The sequence below is a fragment of the Mycteria americana genome, chromosome 7, assembly GCF_035582795.1.
Source record: "Mycteria americana isolate JAX WOST 10 ecotype Jacksonville Zoo and Gardens chromosome 7, USCA_MyAme_1.0, whole genome shotgun sequence".
NCBI classification, from domain to species: domain Eukaryota; kingdom Metazoa; phylum Chordata; class Aves; order Ciconiiformes; family Ciconiidae; genus Mycteria; species Mycteria americana.
This window is the reverse complement of record NC_134371.1, coordinates 39,159,491-39,180,159: the sequence shown is the minus strand read 5'-3', so window position 1 is coordinate 39,180,159 and position 20,669 is coordinate 39,159,491. Positions and strand designations below refer to the sequence as shown.

General features: G+C 44.7%; 1 protein-coding gene across 4 annotated transcripts; it reads right to left on the bottom strand.

The window, feature by feature from the left end:
- Window positions 1–1,864: 1,864 nt before the first annotated feature.
- On the bottom strand, window positions 1,865–19,101 carry TDRD5 (tudor domain containing 5). 4 transcript variants are annotated; one of them, XM_075507939.1, is made up of 11 exons: window positions 18,868–19,101; window positions 17,482–17,913; window positions 16,499–16,626; window positions 13,461–13,681; window positions 12,344–12,550; window positions 10,651–10,717; window positions 9,400–9,600; window positions 7,985–8,146; window positions 5,817–5,966; window positions 3,144–3,360; window positions 1,865–2,329 (listed from the first exon to the last, which is right to left on the bottom strand). In XM_075507939.1, the coding sequence occupies exons 1-11, from the start codon at window positions 19,097–19,099 to the stop codon at window positions 2,130–2,132; spliced, it is 2,217 nt and encodes a 738-aa protein (XP_075364054.1). In that variant the 5' UTR covers window positions 19,100–19,101; the 3' UTR covers window positions 1,865–2,129. The 4 variants fall into 4 exon arrangements, with proteins under 4 accessions (XP_075364054.1, XP_075364055.1, XP_075364056.1 ...); XM_075507940.1 differs by having other exon boundaries at window positions 10,666–10,717; XM_075507941.1 differs by having other exon boundaries at window positions 17,509–17,913.
- Window positions 19,102–20,669: the final 1,568 nt, after the last annotated feature.

The window sequence follows — 20,669 nt, the reverse complement described above, 5'->3', positions numbered from 1 at the left end:
CAGTTCTTCACGCACCTTTTATCTTGATTGAAAGGGTGTGGAAAACTAATCAAACACTTACACACAAGATGCGAATGGCAAAAACTCGTAAGAAAAAAAATATCCTGACCAGTTAAGCATCAGAAAAGCTACATGGGATCGCAGCAAAGCCCTGTACCCCACCTCCAACAGGTACCCAGGGAGAGTGTGCAAAAAGGGTGATGTGCAGTGGTGACAGCCCAGAATATGCTCTCTCCCTCCAAAAACTGGTGGATTAAGGAGCTCCCAAATCACAGGGGATGCCTTGATACTGCTTAACACTTGCTGGCTCCCTCCCATGTATTTGCCTGCTCCCTTTCTGCACACATGTACACAGTGTCCACACCGCCTCCCTTCCAGACCCCCATAGGATCTCCCCATCCCCAATTTCCCGGGACAGCCCACACCGAGCAGCGGTGGGACCCATCCCCAAAAGCCCCCATTTACACCTCCAGGCAGCTGCGGGACCCACTGCGCAGCAGGCAGGAAGGGGGACAGAGGCAGCCCCAGCCAGGCATGGGACACTGCCCGCCCAGCAGGGTCTTCCTCACCTCCCTCACCCACCCAGACCCCCAGAGAAGAGGAGTTTCAGGCTGAAGGGAGCCGAGACACCAAGAGCTGGCCTCGGCCGCCACCTAGCAGTGACCCGGCAGCAGCGGGGACAGGGTGACAGCTCCTCCAGCACGCTGGCCCCTGCTGCAGGCCGGGAACAGGCAAGGGAGGACGTGGGGGTCTCCTCGGGACACCCCACCCCAGCCCCAGTTCTCACCTCCCTGAAACCAAAGGGGACTTCCGCAGCAGAAAGGGTGGCGTTGGAGACAAGCACTCCAACGCCCAGACAGCTCCGAGCGAGCTTAGCTCTGTTTCAGCCACTCCCTAGGCTAGATGACAGACCTATGTGATGCAACCCCCCGGCCTGAAGCCTGAACACAGGACAAGAAAAGTCAGGCAAGCTCTGAATCTCCCTGCAGGGTTCTACAGCCCCTGCTCAAGCCACAGCTCCTCACCTCTCCGCTTCCATCTCCTTCATTAGCTTTCCGTGCAGTTGTTTCCTAATGAGCCCCAGATTTTCTTTCTCTCTCTGCATTTTTTTACCCCTTTCACATCCAAAACCACCCCTAAAGGCTGAAATTAAAACAAAATAGTCATAGAATCATAGAATGGTTTGGGTTGGAAGAGAGCTTTAAAGACCATCTAGTACAACCAATAAACCTCTTATGCTAGGCTTTTATCCATTCCAATATTAATGTTAAACCCTATCTCGAGCTTTTCCTGGTGGTTTGCAGTGAAGCATACCTCTGGCATGTTTGCAGGTGGGCACAGAGCAGCCCTTGAAGCCCCTGAAGACCTGAGGAACAGTCTAGGCACCAGCAAACCAGCTGAATGTCAGCATTCATAACCAGGGCACTTCTATTTTCACAGCTTTTCTCTGCATTAACAAACTCAAGCCCAAGAGGATTTTTTGCCACAGGCAGGGAGCTACATAAACATGGCCAATGTCAAGCTTCAAACTTTCTCTCACTGGATTCTTTATAGATCTCATTCGATATCTGTAACACGGGATTCCTGACGCTTCGTATGTGTGGCATCCTAATTCATCAACAAATCAGAGCGTTTTTTTCTTGGGGAAGGAGGTTTCTTTTTGCAACTTACCAGCACTTAACATGGACTGAGGCCTGAGCTGGTATACAACCACCTCTCCTAAAAGCAAGGAGTGTGCAGAGCATCCATGATGTTAAAAAACAAAAACATCTCCCCACACAATGTCAAAACTGCTTGTGCACTGAGGGAGAGAGGGATAGGTAGCCAGTTTCCCTCTCCTAAACTTAAAGGATATATAATACAATGTGACACTTGGATGTTCTCCTGAACTATTACATTAAAGAGCAATAAATCAGTACAACACCAGTACAACAAAACCAAACTATTTTCCTGAAAGTAAAAGTAACGGTTATCACACGTACTGGGCACATCTGAGATGTCGTCACACTCCCAAGTTTTTCAAGGGATTAAATGTTTCTGAACGAAGAAAATGACAGCATGGTCATACAGAGGGCCTTTGCTGCTCTAGGCAGCCTTCCTTGGCAGCTGCTCCAGCTTCTCTCATCTTTTCACACCTTCTTTCTCAGGCTGGGGAGCCACTGGAAGTAGTCACTGGAAGTGGCTAAGCGTGCAGCTGCCAACACTGCAGATAGCGTGGTAGGAGGGACATACAGTTTCAGAGATGGCCCTTGGTCAGACAGCCCACTGGCACTGCACAGGCCAACTGCAAGTCTCCCAGGAAGGTCTTTGTTCTTCATTTTCTCTTCATCTGCATAAGGAGGGACAAAGAAAAGAAAGATAGTATCTACACTGGCAACTCTAAGAGCTCCAGTTACGACTGAAATCCCTTTTGCCTGGACCTTACCAGGTCATGACTTTCTATTGCACACCTATTTGATGAGCCCGACACGGTATAATCCGAGAGCCTCTCTCCCTCTGCTCCCAGTGCTCACCCTTTTTTCCCAGAGGGGGCAAAATCAGATGTGAATTGAGTAGCTCCTGTCTGGAGAACTAGGCCTCCACTCCAGACAGCAGACAGCTCTGTTCCAAGGCACAAACAGGCACTGTCTTTGGCAAGTCAATCTACCTCCTAAACTGGGCAACTCTCATATGGGTGTTGTAAATTCTTTCATCATTTGGAAGATGAACACCCACACAGGGACCTTACAAGGTTAAAAAAAAGCGCACTTTTGTCCTTTATGGTTGGGAGATTGAGAGACTCTCCGTATGAAATGAACACAGGCTAACGTATGGAGTGGAGAAACAAAGACTTCTGCATGAGAGCAGCAGAAAGTCTAGAAAAGACAATAAAAATCAAAAGAGAGAAATAACCCTCAATTCATTTGTTTCCATTAAACATTTAGAAAGCCATTTTGCTGCACAAATGTCAAACCGATGCATTGCATCCAGCCATCTATTATTGTCGCAGCTCCATCCCACGGAAATACTAACATTTTCATCTGTTCTAGCGAAGAAGCAGCACCAGTCCTAGGACACCCAATAACGACTGCAAGACTCATAGCACAGTAACAGACTGCTCAGCTTTCCGCTGTGTTAAATTTTACTGACAAATCTATTCGTACTGTTATGGTTGTCCAGCATAAACGGTATTGCCATAAGTAGAACAGAGGGATGTACAGCTTCACGAAGTTGGGCCTTGTTGGAAAATCTTTCTATCTGATCAGGGTCATCTTGGTTCATTTCTGCTGGTTGCTCGGAGTAGATAAAGGAGGTGTAAAAGTCGTCCACTGACTTGGATAAGACAGCAGGCATTGAGGACTCTCCAAGAGAATGAGGTGTCTGCAAATGTATATAAAAAACTCAGGAGAGGGTGTCATTAGTGCATGCTTGGTTCATTAGCTGCCCTGATCTTTATTATCTGTCAAAGTCCACAAAGAAGTGGAATGTCAGCAACTGGATGATTTAAAACAAAAAAAAAACAAACCCAAAAACCCCCCAAAAACCCCAACTAGTTACTCACAACCTTGGCCAAAGGGCAGCTTTTCCTGCACAGCAAGGAAAGAGTGACAGATTATTACAAGATACAAATCACCATGTCTTAGCAAAAAATTAACAGCTGGCTCATCTCTCAGCAGCCCCACGCAGAACAAATGACAGCAATGACAGAGGGAGTTTCTGCAAGGGAGTGGGAATTGAGTCAGAGGAAGTCCCTCTGCATTTTTGCTTAAGAATACAAATTAAACTTAAGTTCCAGGGATGATCACCCATGTCTCAGCCACAGACAGGGATTAGAGCCAATGTTTGTACTTGTTAATTGAGCATGGAGGAGAAAAATAGTGAAATGACAGACAAGCAGCAATTCACCTTGCCCAACCATAGCAGTTCAAAAATTAGGTGCTTGCTCTCTTCACTTCTTCTGTTGTCAAGGCAGCAGGAGAAAGGCATCCACCTTCAGAAGGGGTGAAGCACCATCCAGAGGTGCTTCACCCATTGGTGAGAGCATGTTCAGAGGATTAGCCCAGAACAAACCAATTTTATTTATACAAGCAGATTTAAGCAATTTAAATTGCCCCCCACAAGGGGACTATGAGGCGCTCCTGAAGCAGCAAGTAGACCTACATGGCTGGGCAGCAAATTCAGTGCTGACAGGATGCCAGGACAGAATAATTTGAATGACAGGCATCACTGGAGTCCAATTAACCAGCTACTCAGCTTGATACCACGAGCCCACTGAAAACCTCTGCCTAACATGTAGTAAAAAAGTAGAGTGTTTGGACAACAAAAAAAATCAGGGTTAAAAGATGATTATTATCTCCTCTTGCCACCCACACTATCCTTGTTGGGGGACAGGCAGTGTCACTGCCACTCCAGGACAAAGCAGAAACAGACAGGGTGCAAGGGTGGACACTAGAAATGTCTGTTAGCACTGGAAAAAGCTGGGATGGAAATAATTCAAAAAGAGGCTGTTCAGTTTACAGAAGAGGCAAACAAGACAACATATCCTAGAGAGTGCTGTGAGGGGCAGGAAGTAAGGCAGTAGCTACCCTTCCTCCTGATTCACACAATTAAGAACACCACCACTGAGCAGGAAAACATGAGCAGTGAAAACTGGAAAGGAGGGAATACCACTTGATGATGCTGTAAGTGCCACAAAACCCTGAGGCCAAGAGATGAGCAGGAATCAGAGAAAGGAAATCTTCCTGTCTGTCCTCATAACTAGCTGACTGATGCATTCTTCCCCTCTAATGTCTATAGGCAGGATTATTTTTTCATCCCACGGTCTTCCTTAATAGAAATTCTTGTCACTTATTCTAAAGACTGTAACAGAGATCACAGCCAGGGACAGAAAATATGTCCAGGACTTCTCTGATCCAGTTAGAGAATTCCTGTGCTTTGAAACTCACGTAGTTTAATACTTGCAGGGGAGCATTTAAGTCAGCTCACAAAAATCCTGTCGCTATCTATTCACCTGCCTCCATCTCATCTCATCATACTTTCTCCCCACACTTGCTACCAGAAACTTCTCCTCTTCTCTCATTCCCTCAAGATCCTTTTTCCCAGCTTGCTTTCTCTCCATCCCTTTCAGGTAACATCCTCCAGAGCCACCAATTCTTCCAGCTGTCCCCCTCATCCTTCTAGAAAGTGCTTTCTCTCAGCCACTATCAACCTCCAGATGTGTAAGGAGCTGTGGCTGTCCAAAACCTTGTAGGAACACTCCCATTTCCAGCTCTGCAATGTGTTCTGTGGCTCAACAAATCCTCAGTGATACTGGCTCCCCACTGAACCCAGAGCAGAGCATTTGCAAAATGCCATGCTGCAGGCCCTGTTAGACTTGTCATTAATCACTATTTAAGAAGCAAACTCACAACACCAGCACCATATAATGTCTCAAATCACAGCCCAAAATGCAACCCTCTCAAACCCTCCCTCCTAACTCAGGAAGAGAGACCTGCGTGATCCAGGGTAGCCCCACAGTAACTCCCAGTAACGCTCAGGATTGTGAATGGAAGGGAAGAAGAGCAGTGAGTAAGAGCCAGGCTTGATCTATAAAGTGCTGAAATGGTCAGTCTCGTTTCCACAATACCTTGATGTGCCAGTGGAGCATGAGTGTATCATCAATAACACCAGAAACAACAGCAAAGAGGAAAACATATAGCTCTGAGCCCATGCTAATAGCCAGTCGTTATTTCTTTGTCAGTCACTTTTAAAAAAATACATGTCAAAGGGTTATTAAAATAATCTAAAAACAAGAACAACCCCTCCCAACAGCAATAGCTGAGAAAAAACGCCCTTACCTTAACCACTGCCATAAGTTCTGTAAGAGTTTCATTTGTATCCTCCTGTGCAAGTTCAGGGTCTTCATCTGTTGTTCTTGGGACACTCACTTCATCCAAAAGTGGCTGCACATCATCCTGTGTCTCCTTCTTAGCAGACAGGTGCCATTGCTAAGGAGATGGACAAAGCAAGGAAAGGTACAGCTAGTATGAGTAGAAGAAAGCAGGATGCACTGGAGCAAGTTACAGAGCAATCAGATAATACCACTCAGAGATTAACTGAGAGAAATGCAAAGGAGCTTTTCTGTTCTGCTCAGAAGTTTTAACATTTCTATCTAGAGAAGTTTGGGCTACTTGGAAAGGACAGAAAGAAAATGGAAGGACAGGAAATAATGTAAGAAACTAACTGTCACTTTAACTTCTCTCCTCCACAGTAAAACTTATCACTTGGAAAGTACAGTTTTATTCAAGCAATGTTTTCTGGTTGTTGCTTGCTGCCTTCTGAGAAATTTTACCATGGAGAAGTGTCCTAACAGCAGAGCTGATACAACACAGTGTCCAGCCATTTTGCACTTAAGGGCAGGGGGTGTGTGTTGTTAATCCTGAAGAGGCAAATCTAAGATTGGACAATGCAAAGGCAGTTCCCCACTGCTTAAAAGGAGTTACCAGAAAATGCTAGCTGAGCAGTAACAAGTGTCATATTAGACACATTTAATTCCAGTTCAAAACACTCAGTAATTTTGTAATTGACATTGATGATCATGTTAGCGATGCACCAAAGAAGAGAAGGAATTGTTCTGGGCATCTAAACAGAACAGCAGAGAAGAAAATATTTAAAGTCTTATACAAAGAGAGATCTAGAGGACTGCAATTTCTGGAAAAGGATCCTAAGACCCTTGAAATCAGACAGGAGAGAACTTGAATGCATTTACATTCCTCTAGTCTCCAAATTGCCAGCTATATCTGACATTTACACACATGGATCTTGCTACAGTTAACCAGATTTTTTCCATGAAAATCACAATAAACTCAGATTTGCAGAGTCTCAGTCACATTAGTTTCTTCCAAATACACAACGATGCTGGTTTGGGACCTTCAGTTCAGACGATGTATCGACAGTGCAAGGCTATTAATATCCAAGATATACAACTTATATAGAGTTTCCCTAGCAAAGAAACACAGCTGGCTAAAACAAAACCTAGGTAAAATGACTGCTTTACAAGTTACTAACATTACACTAGCTTTTACTCTTATTTCAGAGAAACATCAGAAAAACAGCCCTGGAGCAGGCCCACTGCTGACCACTTCAACAGCTGACATTTACTTGAAAGGTGCTTTGGCCCCTCTAGTAAAATGTGTCATGAAAATACTACAATTTAAGTAACACAGAAAAATAGAGAGAGTCACCTGTAGACAAATATTCCTGGTGTTTCTAACGGCACTACATTAGATTGCACTCAAGACCTGGGTTTTACTGCCTGCTTAACCCCTCTGTTCATCAGTTTCTCCATCTGTTAAATAGCAAAGGGATCCTCTTTTTAACATGCTCTGAAATCAAAGGTGTAAAGCTGTATCCAGATCTGGATATCATTCAGCTTTAGAGTTATCTTCTTAATAAAACTGTAGTTGCGTACAACCTTACCCCCTGAAACAATCAGGATTGCAAATCGCTTCCTTTCAGATAAGTTTAGAACAAGCAAGACCCTTAATGCAAATAATACATCACTAGTTCTTCTGGTCTTTTCCTGCATTTAAAAGATACCCTGAGTTATTACACATCCTTTGACAAACCCCAGAAACCTGAGAGGAAAACACACCACTTCTTGGCTCCCAGGGTTGCAAAACATGAAAGTGCTAAGTCAAACCGATCTCAAGAATCTGGTACTGGTCTGAGTTCTCAACAGAGTCCGTTTTCTCTCTAACTGAAAAATTATGGTGCATATGGGAGGTTAGAAGAAATCACTGAGCACACAAACTGCCTGAAGTCTGCAAAGGGATCAGAGGACAAGCAGCTAGAGATGTATTTACGGTCCACGTGTAACTGTTTTTATATTATGGTTCTGCTTGCTTTTTATAGAAGCAAAAAAACAACTCGAGAAAACCACTGCATAGGACTAAAACAATACATGTCTATAGATCCCTGGAGCCGATTTCATTGAATGATAGCTATGCCACAGTCAAACTCCCACCTGATCACACAGTTCATTCCTGTCCAGCTTTGAGCTTGCTGTTTCACTATCTGCATCTAGAGATTCCTGCTGCAAGTGAAGGTCTGGCTCCAACAGTTCAGCATTCTCCTGCTTTCCACTGGGCTGAACATACAAGGCCGAAGGATTCAGTTCCTTGAATCCCTAGGAACAAACAAACAAACCCAGTATAGTCAAGAAAACCATGTTGTAACTACCACAAAGAATAAAAAGGATTCAGCAAATTTCTAATAGGTTTTATGAAGAAGCACACAACCCACAAGTTAGCTCCAAATTCTTGCAGAAACTGTCTTACTACGAAAATCAACTCCCCTCCCTCCAGCAACAAAATTACTCAGCAATGCCCTCCTCCCCCCAAAACCGGACATACACATGCAATCATACAATCATAAGATCTAATCCTGCCAAAACATGCCTTCCGCATCTATTGAATAAGACAACAGATACAACCACTCCGAGCTGTAAAGCCTGGTTTTCTGCTGAGACAGAAAATTGCGGGACTGCCTTTCTAAGGGTTTTCATATCCACACAGTTCTTGGTGAAACTGAGCTGAGACATTCAGTTAATGACACAGATGGGCCTACATCATAAATGCTCTCTGCACTGGCTTACAACTTGAATGTCTGTCCAAGGCACAAAGTGCAATCTACCATGGTTACTCTGTCCAGCACTGCGCATTTCACTGGCAAAGTAAGAGACTTTTTAAGCCAAGACTATTTCCATAATTCAGTTTGTTAATGGCACACCCAATCTTCAATGCCTAGAGCAGAGGTGGCCAAAATAATTTGGAACTATCCTGTTCCTCACTTAACTGCCCCTGCCACTATGTAGCACTACTTTAAGTCAGACAATAAAATCTAATCAACTTGCTCACTAAATGTTTGCATGAAGCAGGGGCCTCAACTTATGACTAACAAAACCTGCTGGAATTAACAACGGGTAGTGAAGTAACTAACACATCTCTTAACAGCCTCTCAATTCCATCTCAGTTTGGCTTTATGCTCAGAACATCTATAGCTATTTTACTTTTCCATGTTATTTATAGAAGATGTGTGTCAGCTCCAGATGAATCTGCAATACTAATAAGCTAATCAACTTAAAAAAAAATCCAAACCTTCTAACCCACTGTCAGAAGACAGGATGAAAATAATTTGTTCTACTAAACCAGAACAACTCTGTTGTATCATCAGATTCCACCTTAACCAAAAAGCAAGCTCTCACCACAGAGTTAGACACCATGGGATGCAGTCACAAAATGGTAAGTTACAGGAAAGCAGGGAATACCAGTTTTGCTCTTCACAAAACTACTTGCTTTGAGCTAAAGAGCTTCCCATTACAGGAACCCAACCGATCCTTTCCCTGCCCTTCATTTCAGCAGCACACGCCTTCCTCCTGACCTGGGAAGGAATGTTCTCTCCGCAGACATCAGCACATCCCCCATCCCTCAAGACACAGTGGAAGTAGACATCCTCCTCAGTGGATGTGTCACACAGGAAAAGATGCAAGATACCATTCACATATTCATCCACGATGCCCACAAGTAGCTTGGAGCCACACAGCTTCTTGAATAGGAGAGTTGCTGCGTTGGACCATGTACCCTGAAGAAGAAACAAGAATGTGAAGTTACCGTAAACAGACCAACATCCACTGCCTGAGACTTTCCCTTGCAGGCACTTGTCAAAAAGGCAATTAAGCTAGGTCAGGCTAGGGACAAATACAGGAAAGTCAGGCAGACAAGCTTCCCAGCACTGAGCTAAATCAAAGTACCCCGAAACCTGCAATGCTAGTTACACTAGGAATGCCCTTGCACCCTAAATACTTATTTCCAAACACAGTTCGATAGCATTCACCAGTGATTTTATCACAACTGCCTAAAATACAGTTGGTTGATTTTTGGTGGGGTTTTGGGGGGTTTGTTTGTTTGGTTGTTTTTTGGTTTTTTTTTTTTTTGGTTGTTTTTTTGTTTGGTTGGGTTTTGGGGTTTTTTTTGTTTTTAAATTCCTGGAACCATGTGATTATAAACGTTAAAAATATCAGAAGTTTTTAAGAAGCTGCTAAGCCTCACCGCAATGAAAATTGTGCTTCTTTAACCCTCAAAAAGCAGAGGAAATAACTTTTTAAAAATGTCTTTAAAACACAGAAGAAGCAACTCTGCTCACATGCTTTCCTTCAGAGATTGTACTTCTCAGGCTTCTTGACCAAGAGGTTTGCTAGCACAGAGTAACTTTCTTATGACCTCTATAATTCTTTGGCTATGCTTACTGCATCAAAGCAACCCACTTAAAGCTCTGTCACAGAAGACATTTTTAAAACAGAGGGCTGGAGATACCAAGGTTTCAGAAGGACCCTGGAGAACTACTGGCAGGGGAAGAAACAAGTTTGCTCATTTGCTTAACAGTAGCTATCTGTTTCTGCAACAATATAAACAAGAGTACTCTGATCATAAGGAAAACAGCAGAAGGGTGATCACTTGCAGAGACAGACTTACACAGTCATATTCTGCTGAACATAACAGCAGCAATTCTGCTGTAAACATCAACAGGACCTGAATTAATCCAAATGTTTGCCCTTATCAGGAGAAAAAGCCAACCTCTACTTGATCGCTGTCATACACATGTCAATAAACAAAACTGCATGTGAAGACATACCTCCACAGGTCTTACCCATGCCAAGGAACACGGGATGGCCTGAGCAGGGAGCTTCAAGTAGCACCACCTACAACATAAAACAAAGCCATCACCATTACAGCAAAAACAGTGCAAAACCAGGCACAAGAGCAGAACTTCCTCCTCTTCTGGGTTTTAAAATCAGCTTAGGAATAGAAAGCACATACTGGATTTTGTACTTATGAATAAAACCCAACAGCAGCTTTGGAAAACACTCCATATTCAGAGAATGGGCACAACAGAAATAGCAGTAACAACTTGTCCCTTATGCCTTCCCTTGCCCAAGCATCTTCCCATCATAACCCCTTATGATTACAAAGTTATGGATAGAGAGCAATAACTTTTGAATCAAAGAATGCCAATGGCCAGGCATGAATAGGAGCAAGTGAGAGGGCAGAAGCAAATATGGAAGAGGTACTGAATTGCAGAGGAGAACGAGTACCTCTGACACTGCAAATGCATCCCACTTGGGCTGATATCCCTCCAGGAGGATGCTTACATCCATTCACGGAACCTCCGAAGGAGGATTCAGGAGCTTGCTCCAAAGTGACAGAAAGTGGCAAGAGGAAAGACTGAGGAATGAAGGCAGAAACAGGAAAGGATTTAGCTGAAAGTCACTGTGAGGGAGTGATGGACAGGGTTGATGAGCAAAGGGCCCGGATTTAAGATCAGCAAAACAGGTCTTAAACAATGTCACCTCAAGCATTAGCATGTAAGCAAGGAAGTGCCTGCAAGGCACCATTAATGGAATAAAAAAACCAGATCCTTTCCAGGAAATCTGTATGCTGGGATATCTTTCTGAAGAAAGACAGGCCAGTCAGCCTCACCTTGATCCCCGGGAAGGTGATGGAGCAACTAATCCTGGGAACCATTTCCAGGCACATGAAGAACAAGAAGGTGACTGGGAGTAGTCAGCATGGATTCACCAAGTCATGCTTGACCAACCTGACAACCTTCTACAATGAAATGACTGGCCTGGTAGGTGAGGGGAGAGCAGTGGGTATTGTTTACCTTGACTTCTGTCAGGCTTCTGACACTGTGTCCTGTAAGATCCTCATAGAGAAGCTAATGAAGTATGGACTGGATGAGCAGACAGTGAGGTAGACTGAGAACTGGCTGAAGGGCCAGGCCCAGAGAGTGGTGATCAGTGGTACAACGTCTAGTTGGAGGCCAGGAACTAGCAGTGTACCTCAGGTGTCAATACTGGGTCCAATACTGTTCAACATCTTCATTAATAATCTGGACAATGGGGGAGAGTCTACCCTCAGCGAGTCTGCTGATGATACAAAACTGGGTGGAGTGGCTGATACACCAGAGGGTGATGCTGCCATTCAGAGGGACCTCGACAGGACAGAGAAATGGGCAGACAGGACTTCATAGTTCAACAAAGTCCTGCACTTGGGAAGGAACAACACCATGCACCAGTACCATGACCCCCCACGGGGGCCAACCAGCTGGAAAGCAGCATTTTTACCATGAGGGTGACCAAGCACTGGAACGGGCTGCCCAGAGAGGTTGTGGAGTCTCCATCCTTGGAGACATTCAAAAGCCATCTGGACGTGGTCCTGGGCAGCCTGCTCTAGGTGACCCAGGGAGGTTGGACAGGATGACCTCCAGAGGTCTCTTCCAACCTCAACCATTCTGTGATTCTGTCACCCATCCGTAATTTACTTACTTGAGGAATCTCAGCCAAGACTTTCGGACAATTTCGAGGTTTCCGTAATCTGGGTAGAACACCTCTACTTCTCGGTCATTGATCACACGGTGGATGATAACGCGGTACCACCATTTTGAGACCATTACACAGCAAAGCTGTCCAGGCTGTACTGAAGACTCAGGCATGATATAACGATCAGAAACAAGTTTATTTGAGTAACAATGTCTGCAAAAGATCATAACAAAAAATTGTGCTTGGTAGGATGCAGGAGATGAACAAAGAGAAATATACAGGGCTTCAGAAGAATCCCGATTTCTCAAAGTCCCCACGATACAAATTTTCAGGAGCTGTTTTAATAGATGCTTTACATCTCTGTTCTGCTACACTTAAACTGAAATGACAATAAAAAATGCAAACCCAAACTTTTAACATTTGAATGATGTTCTTGGGGTCCAAAAGTTAATTAATAGGCATTAATCAGAGGCTAAATACAGTCATGCTAGTCATTAATTTTTAACATTACCTCGGCATGTCAGTGCTTCTTATGATCCAGGTTCTGGTGTACTGGCTCACAAACACAGTATCTGTCTGCAGAGTCTGTAATCACACTTACACGTGCCCCACGGACAGCAAGCATTTACTTTGGCACACAATTAACAGCAATTGTAGCACTATCGTGGTGGAACAGAATCCCAAATACATAACGTAACTGACACAAACAAAGCCACTGATGGGGTTTTGCTTTCAAATATAGATATGACAAAGGCCTGTTACCTGTTGCTTTTTGGTAAGTGTTGGAGATAGAAGTAAAAGCCTTAACCAAGCACATCAGCAACAGTAGTGCAGACAAGAGAGAGGTGAAAAGGAACCCTAAAGCTCCTTTCCATAACCTTTCCAGGCTTTTAAAGTTTAAGACTGTCTAGGATAGAGCCAAACTACCGTGAATTACTATTAACCATACTTTTTGCTTGCTAGTTAAAAGGAATGGCTAACCATTATGAGTACATGTTTCAGTACAGAACTGGCATCTCCGTATCAAGTAATCGAGGCAGCAGTGACCATGATTAACAGCTGGATGCCCTGTTCCCTCAGCGCAAACACACACACAACGGGTAGTAGCATAGCATGTTCGCACCTCATCTCAATCATCATATCCTGCAGTTTATCAGATGTTTCCCTGCTGCAGATGTGGATGTAGAACTGGGTAGGAGAGACGATGAATTCCACAAAGACTCCCACCAAGCACCTTCTCTCCAGTGGTGGTAAACTGCAAAGGCTTCTGTCCTGAACAGCATCTGGGGGGATTTCTGGAGTCATTATCAACTTGTCTAGTAGGGACTGCTCCAAATCTTGAGGCTACAAAGGCACAAGAGGAAGGTGGCACTCAGATGTCTTGTCATGCACTGAACACACATAACTGATCTCTCCATTAAGGTAAAAAAATAGTTCTGCTTTCCTGGGGACCTGTGAATTACTGAAAATCAGAAAATCCCAACAAATTGCGCAAACTTGCATTAAAACTTTCCCCGTGATAGAAACATTCATTTTCACACTCTTTCTCTTCCTTCCTTCCTTCTTCCCTCCATTGTAAAGAGGGGTGCAACAAAAATACCTTGCTCATACTCCTGCAAGGAACAAAGGAGAGGAATTGAAGTAATGTCACTTATTTAGGCAAAAGTATTGAATGACTATTGCTAAAAAAACAAAACAAAAACCCACACCAAAAAAACCAAACACAACCCACTTGTTTGTTGGATTTTACCCAAAAGATGCTATTTCTATGTTCCACAGCCATGAAAGAGTACACGAACTGAATGAGCAAAACTATCTGAAAATGATTCAAAAGTGACAGAAGGCACAAATGCATCTCGCTTTCACACTAGAGCTATTTCCCAAGGATAAAAACAAACAAAACCTACAAATTCTGTTTTTCTCACTCTAGACAAATTTGTACAAGAGTAAGTTGTTAGCTCAGCTTACAATTTTGCATTATTCTTTAACTGCTGAAAACATTATTTCACTTGAACTAGTGTGGATGGGAACCCTAATCAGACATCAGCCACTTTCATTGCCTCAAGAGCGTTCTTTTGTGCCAACGAACAGAACTCTTCCAATGATCAGAAGTCAAAATTATTTCAATTTTACTCATCATGAATATGCTACAAGTTACCACTGCATTATACATCAGGCAACGTATGGGAAATTTGTCTTCTAGCACACACCCTATTGCTTATCTCGCTAAATTCAACTGCAAGCAATGGGTTTTTGCAATACTGCCTATTTTAACCATTTTTTAAAGAAACAGATAAAGAGTTTCTCCTTCTGCAGACTAAGCAAGCGCTAACACCCTTGAATTTTTTTGAGTTAAAAATTTTGACTAAAACATTGAGTTAAACAGTGAGATAACGAGCAACTAAGGGAGTTCTTGCCTGAGCAGCAGCATCACCTCTAAAAAACCCTCACATTTCATGGATCTCCTCTAAGAAGTGCCTGTGAATAGTGGCATTTCTAAGGGACAGTTTTGCTCCAAGAATGCTCTTCAGATCAGACTGTTAAGGGCATACATAATCTTTATAATCTAGCTCACACATTGGTAGGGACAACAGACATCTCTGTGAAAGATGAAGACGACGTGTACTTAAAAACACGTATACCAAAAAAGCAACAAAATTATAAAAAGATAAACCAACAGAACACACTGAAAAGCTAGGCTTACAAGAGGTATGGCTTGCAAGACTGGCTAACTCCTTGCCCTACGCTGGACTGGCAGCTGCCAGAGGGCTATGTGGATGACACCTTTCCCTCCGCTCAGGGTGGCAAGAAAAGCTGCTGAGACCAGCAGCTCTGCATACTTTACCCTTCTCAGGGCTGAGCGGATTAACTCAGCCCTTGTCCCTCATTGTCCCTTACAACACTTAAGCTATTAGTCTCTCATAACTGGATACTCGGATACCTTGCAGCAGGGCAGGGATCAGGTCGCAACTTTCTCTACCTCACAGCATCCCGATGAACAAGTGTTCGCGAAGTAACACATTCCAACCTCCTTTCTTCCCCTTTAGACATTTTTTTTTTAAACAAAATGGCAAACTTGGTGTTTCATGAGGAATACTAGTTGTACAAACATCTTCCAAGACTTATCCTGCTAGGATCTTTAAACAGGTTCCCTTTGCGATACATAAGAACAAAAATCTAACTTGAGGTTAGTGTTACCAGGACCACCCCCCCTTTTTTACCTTTCCCACAAGCAGGCTCTGTTTGATCTGGGGAATTCCCTGTGAACTTCATCACACCAAACTAAAATTTATTTAAAGGATCAGAACAGCCTGCCAAAAATCTCTAAATGGTACGCTTTATGAAGTGCTGCACAAAGTCTAACTCGTAGTCCCAGGCTTCCAAGTTCATTAATGCACAAACCACCAAATTCAGGAAGAATTCCTGGGACCCTTTCCCTGCCTATGCACTCCAACCATACAGTTGCGTACAGCTGCAAGACAAGCTTGGCAGAGGAAATAACTCTCAGTAGAAGGATTTTCCTGTGAAAAGGAAGGCCTAAAGATACTCAAAACAAAAAAAGAAACCAGAGGAGACACAAACAAATTCTTGCAATCAGGTTTGGCAGTTCAGAGGCTCTGTACTGTTCTTCTCCACCTCTGTATAAAAATACACTACTAAACAAACAAAAAAATCAAAATTTTCCAAGTCCAACCAAGTAGTAGAGTTGAGACCACAGGAATCAAGGTCTCTGAGGACCATTCCCCAGCTCTGTCACACAGCTGCTTGACACTTAAACCAGCCTACTGCAGCAGGGGAAATTCCACACAGCTAGTCTCAGAACAAAGTTATTAAAGTCCAATTACAAGTAAGTACACCAAAAGCTATCACCACTGTTATCAGGGAGCAAGATTATGCTTAACTGACCTCGGATGATCTGCGACATAGGCCTCAAGACTGGAAAGAGACAAGAAAAAAACCTAGTATGGATGGCATATAAAGCTATATACCAGGTCAGTATGAGTCTGGTCACCTCCAGACTCATCTAAAACAGGTATAAAAAATTTTTGGAAGTGGCAGCAGATCAACAATACAAACTCAATAGAAACAAAAGTCGTAAAAAGAGTATCATCCCTGGATTACAACATGATAAAGCTACAGACCGCTCATCCAGCCACTTACTTGTTTGAGGCTATCACCCAAATCTACTGCTTGTGTTTCCTCTGGCTCTGACTTGTCTCTCGCTGTCAGGTGTAACCTCTCTGTCTCACAGCTGGGTTCCAAAGGAGGCATCTCAACTGCAGGTGCTGCTGTAAAGACAATAATTTGGCTGTTATTCTTTATTGGACTGATGCAGTGTTACATACTAAGCAGAAAGAGAAGACATCTGAAAATGAAAGTCTGAAAGCACTGGTGCTGTTTTCCTCATCTCTTGTAACATTCACAGCTACCACATTCATGAGGATTCACTTGAAAGGTACCCTTCACTATTAATACATTTAAACCCCCCCCCCACAAACCCACACTTGCTCTTGTAAGCATGCTAAGGGTTAAACCAATCGCTAGAATGATGCTAAAATGAATTTTCCTCAGAAAAGTCAGGAATTTGGCAGGAACTGTATGTGATTTTCTGCTTTCTCTCAGAGCTGTTATGGGAACGCTGAGGACATCTGCAGTCTCTTCTGGTTTTTTTGTGGAACAGTGTAGCTGTGCCTTTCAGACTAGTGCTAAACCTTCAGTCTCAAAAAGCGCATCGGAAAGACTTTACCAGCCTGTGGAGCAGACATTCAGGACATCCTTCTAGTTTTGCTATCTATTCCCTGGAATGACTAGAAATTCTAGTCCTGCACACACATTCAGAAAGTCCGTACTCTGAACGGGCTAAACACCCCTTCTTTCTCCTCACAACAAAAAGCGGTGGCAACCTGTAGAAAACTTCCAGTTAAGCTCTCTGCTACCAACAACTCCCTTGTGACAGCTGCTTCTGCAGCACCCCACAGCCCCTCTGTCCTAAAACCTAGGGGAACTGGGACTACTACAGCAACTGGAAATGCAGCAACATCCACTTGAAACACAGTTGCTTGGCCATAGTGCTTGCAAGAACTACGTGCTTTCAGTTAAATAACATACCACCTCACCTTGCGGCATCTCTTCCTGCGCCTCACCTTGCGGCATCTCTTCCTGCGCCTCACCTTGCGGCATCTCTTCCTTCTCTATCTCACTTGCCAGGTACTTCTTCAGGGTCAGTAAGGAACCTGCTCTTGTCTGCTCAACTGCAATGATATCAGACACGCTTCTGAGGACTTCAAACATGGAGAAAAATCCATATTGCTTGTACTGGAATGCCCGGCCAAAGCGTCTGAAGAAGGCCTTATCGAAGTCCAAGAGCAGAAGTGGTGAGGAACTCAGCAGATCCTGCAGCTCAGCCTTCACCGTCGCTGGCAGGACAGGAGCCCTGCGCCTCCGAGGGAAACTCTGTGGATTCTTAGAGGGAGAAGGAGCATCTGCCTTCGCAGCAGCACTCTTCCGTGCCCTAGCACTTCTCCTCTGTCTGGCAACCAGTTTGGCAATTGCTTTGGTGGTCTCATCTGCAATGGCTACAACAGAAAGAAATAAACTATTAGACTACCAAACCTGCAAACCATTAAAAGCTCTACACAGGCAAAACTCCTCTTCTTTCCTCTTCCCCCCACCCTTTTCAGAAGCATTTCTTTCAAAAGCAATCATACTAAATCGTGGCTGGTTTCCAGCAGGGCAATCACTTTTCCTCCCCCTTTGCAAACTGGACTGAACCAGATTTAACAGCCAACAACCAATCTGCACCCTCATTCCTATAAATCAAGATCCAGGTAGGAAGGCGGTTCAAATTCTTGAATACAGGAACGCAACAGGAAACCCAGCCGCTGCGAGTTTTGTTGGGAAAACAGTAAATGGCTCATTGCTCCCCTCAGCCAGAATCACAGTACACCCCCACTATAGAGTACCCACCCGCCCAGGTCTCTTCCATGCTTTTAAACAACTTTTTCTTGTCTTACTGTAGCACTCAAAAAAAAAAAAAAAAGTTTCACCCTCCCCAATCAATTCTTTGCACCTACTATTTGTTTCCACAGCTCTTCCCCAAAGAAAAGGAAAATGAAAAAGGTTCAGGTAGGGAAACATTTACAACTTCTCCTGAGAGGCCCCATCCCTGGTTTTGGCTCCTGCTGTAGTCTGCATTTACAGGAAAAGTGAAGCTTACCAGTTCTACTGTACCTGTAAGAAATGTTACTGCAGTTTCTAAACTAAATGCAGAATGCAAACCGTACAAAAATAACTAGAAGACTGTGTGATTTTTCAGGAGGAAAGAGCATAGAAGTATCAAAAGGCAGATCAAAATGCAGGAAGAAACATAAAAGACAAGAAATTAAACAGAGCTATATGAGAAAAAGAGTAACAGAGATATGCAACTACAGCTCTGGGAATTCATCGTGCACATCCCCGTTTTGAAGCATCACTTCATACTAGTATGTGGTTCCAACAAGTCCTCCACTCATAAGGAAATAAAACCTCACCTTTGAGGACAAAAGTGCCTTTCTCATAAGGACAGACTCTGACAACTTCAGGCATATCTGCCACCAGCTCCAAGGTGGATCGGAAGCCCAGGTCATGTAAAGGGAGAGGTTTGCCAACCATGGCCATGTACTCCTGCTCCAGCTGTACTGGGGTTAAGCCCTCTTTGGCAGCCACTAGCAGCGATCTCACCTCCTTCTTCAGCACCTCCATAAGCTGTGCCTGCTTTGACATGTCTGCACTAAAGGGGAAACAAAAGCAAGCAGAAAACAACTCGTACCACAGCTGCTCAAACACAGGCAAAAGACTTTTTACCACTTAGCAACTGAAAGCTGGTGGGGGGAGAGAACAGCAAGCCAGGTTCACCAACAGCCACTACCTACCACCCCCCATATTTCTCTGCTTGCACCCTCTGGAGCTGCCACCCTTTGGCACCTGCTGTGCCATCCAAGATCACAGCTCCTCCTGCATTCACTGCCTGTCCCCATGGGATCATGGCCCCTACAAGCACTGCATTCCCCTGAGTTTAGCGTACCCCCAAACTCCTGCCTCAGGGACTGCCCTCTACAAACTCTGCCACTCCACAGAGATCCCTGCACCCTTAAACTGCTGCCTGAGGATCGCCCCCCACCCCATGGGCTCACTGCCCCTCACAGAGATCCCTGTGCCCCTAAACCCAGGCCTGGGGATTCCCCCCTCTGCCCCATAGAGTCACTCTCCTCTCAACCACAGCCTGGGGACCCCCCCCACAGAGACCCCAGGAGGCCGCCGCCGCCGCCACCACCCCCGGCGATGCCCACACCCACCACGCCATCCCACCGCCTCGCTCACAAGACCCCTCCCTTCCCCCTCTGCGCCTGCGCGCTCCTTTTCCCGCCCTTCCGGGGCGCGAGGGCGGGGCGGTGCCCCCCCCACCGCATGGTAGCGGCGGCGGCTGTGGGTCCCGTCAGCGCCATTCCGGCGCGGGGGCGGGCTGTGGCAGGGCGGGCAGCTGAGGGGCTTCCCGCTGCCGCGGCGGGGAGGCTGCCAGTCCTGTGGGACCGACCCCCGGCGCCTGCACGGAGCTGCTGCCCCTGCCTTCTCCTGAGTAAAAATGTTAGGTGCGTTTCCCATCGGACAGGAGAAGTTAGCGCATTGTGAAAAAGCCACGGACAAGAAAGGACCAATCCCTTTAAGGCGACAGTATTTAAACCCAAACACCAATGTAATTAAGCGTAGTCTTGTATTTTTTAGTCCCATCCGAGGGGAAAATCCACAGCGGAGATGCTGAGTGACTTTCCCAAGGCCAAAGAGTGTTGTGGACTAGGTTGCGATGGCCATTTCTTAAGGGTTCACAGTCATTTGAGGAACCTCAACAGTGCGGTTGATTTCTGCACGAGGATACATTTCAATATGACAAGGGGGGATGAAGCTGTGGATTTTGGGATGGCAAAGGTTGCAAATCCATCAGCACATGCTCTTGAAGCATCTCCCCTGTCCCAGGGTAGCAGCCAAAAACATCCCCGTGGGATGGAGGAGTCAGGACCCGCTAGTTGAATTAAACATCAGACAAAACCAGAAAGTTTCAGGTTTGTAAGCGTTAAAGATCCCATGGTGCTTCTGACAAGAAATCAACCAGTCCTGAGCCTCCATTTATTGCTGCTGCTTAAAATGTCACCTCCCCTTTCAGCAGCTGGAGACCATCCCCCCAGCCCCACGCTGGCCAAGTGATAAACACAAAGTAAATAAGGTCTCTGGAGCACTTCCAAAGCAAATATAGAACTGTATGAATTTATTAGTTACGCCACATTTCTGCTCAACTTCT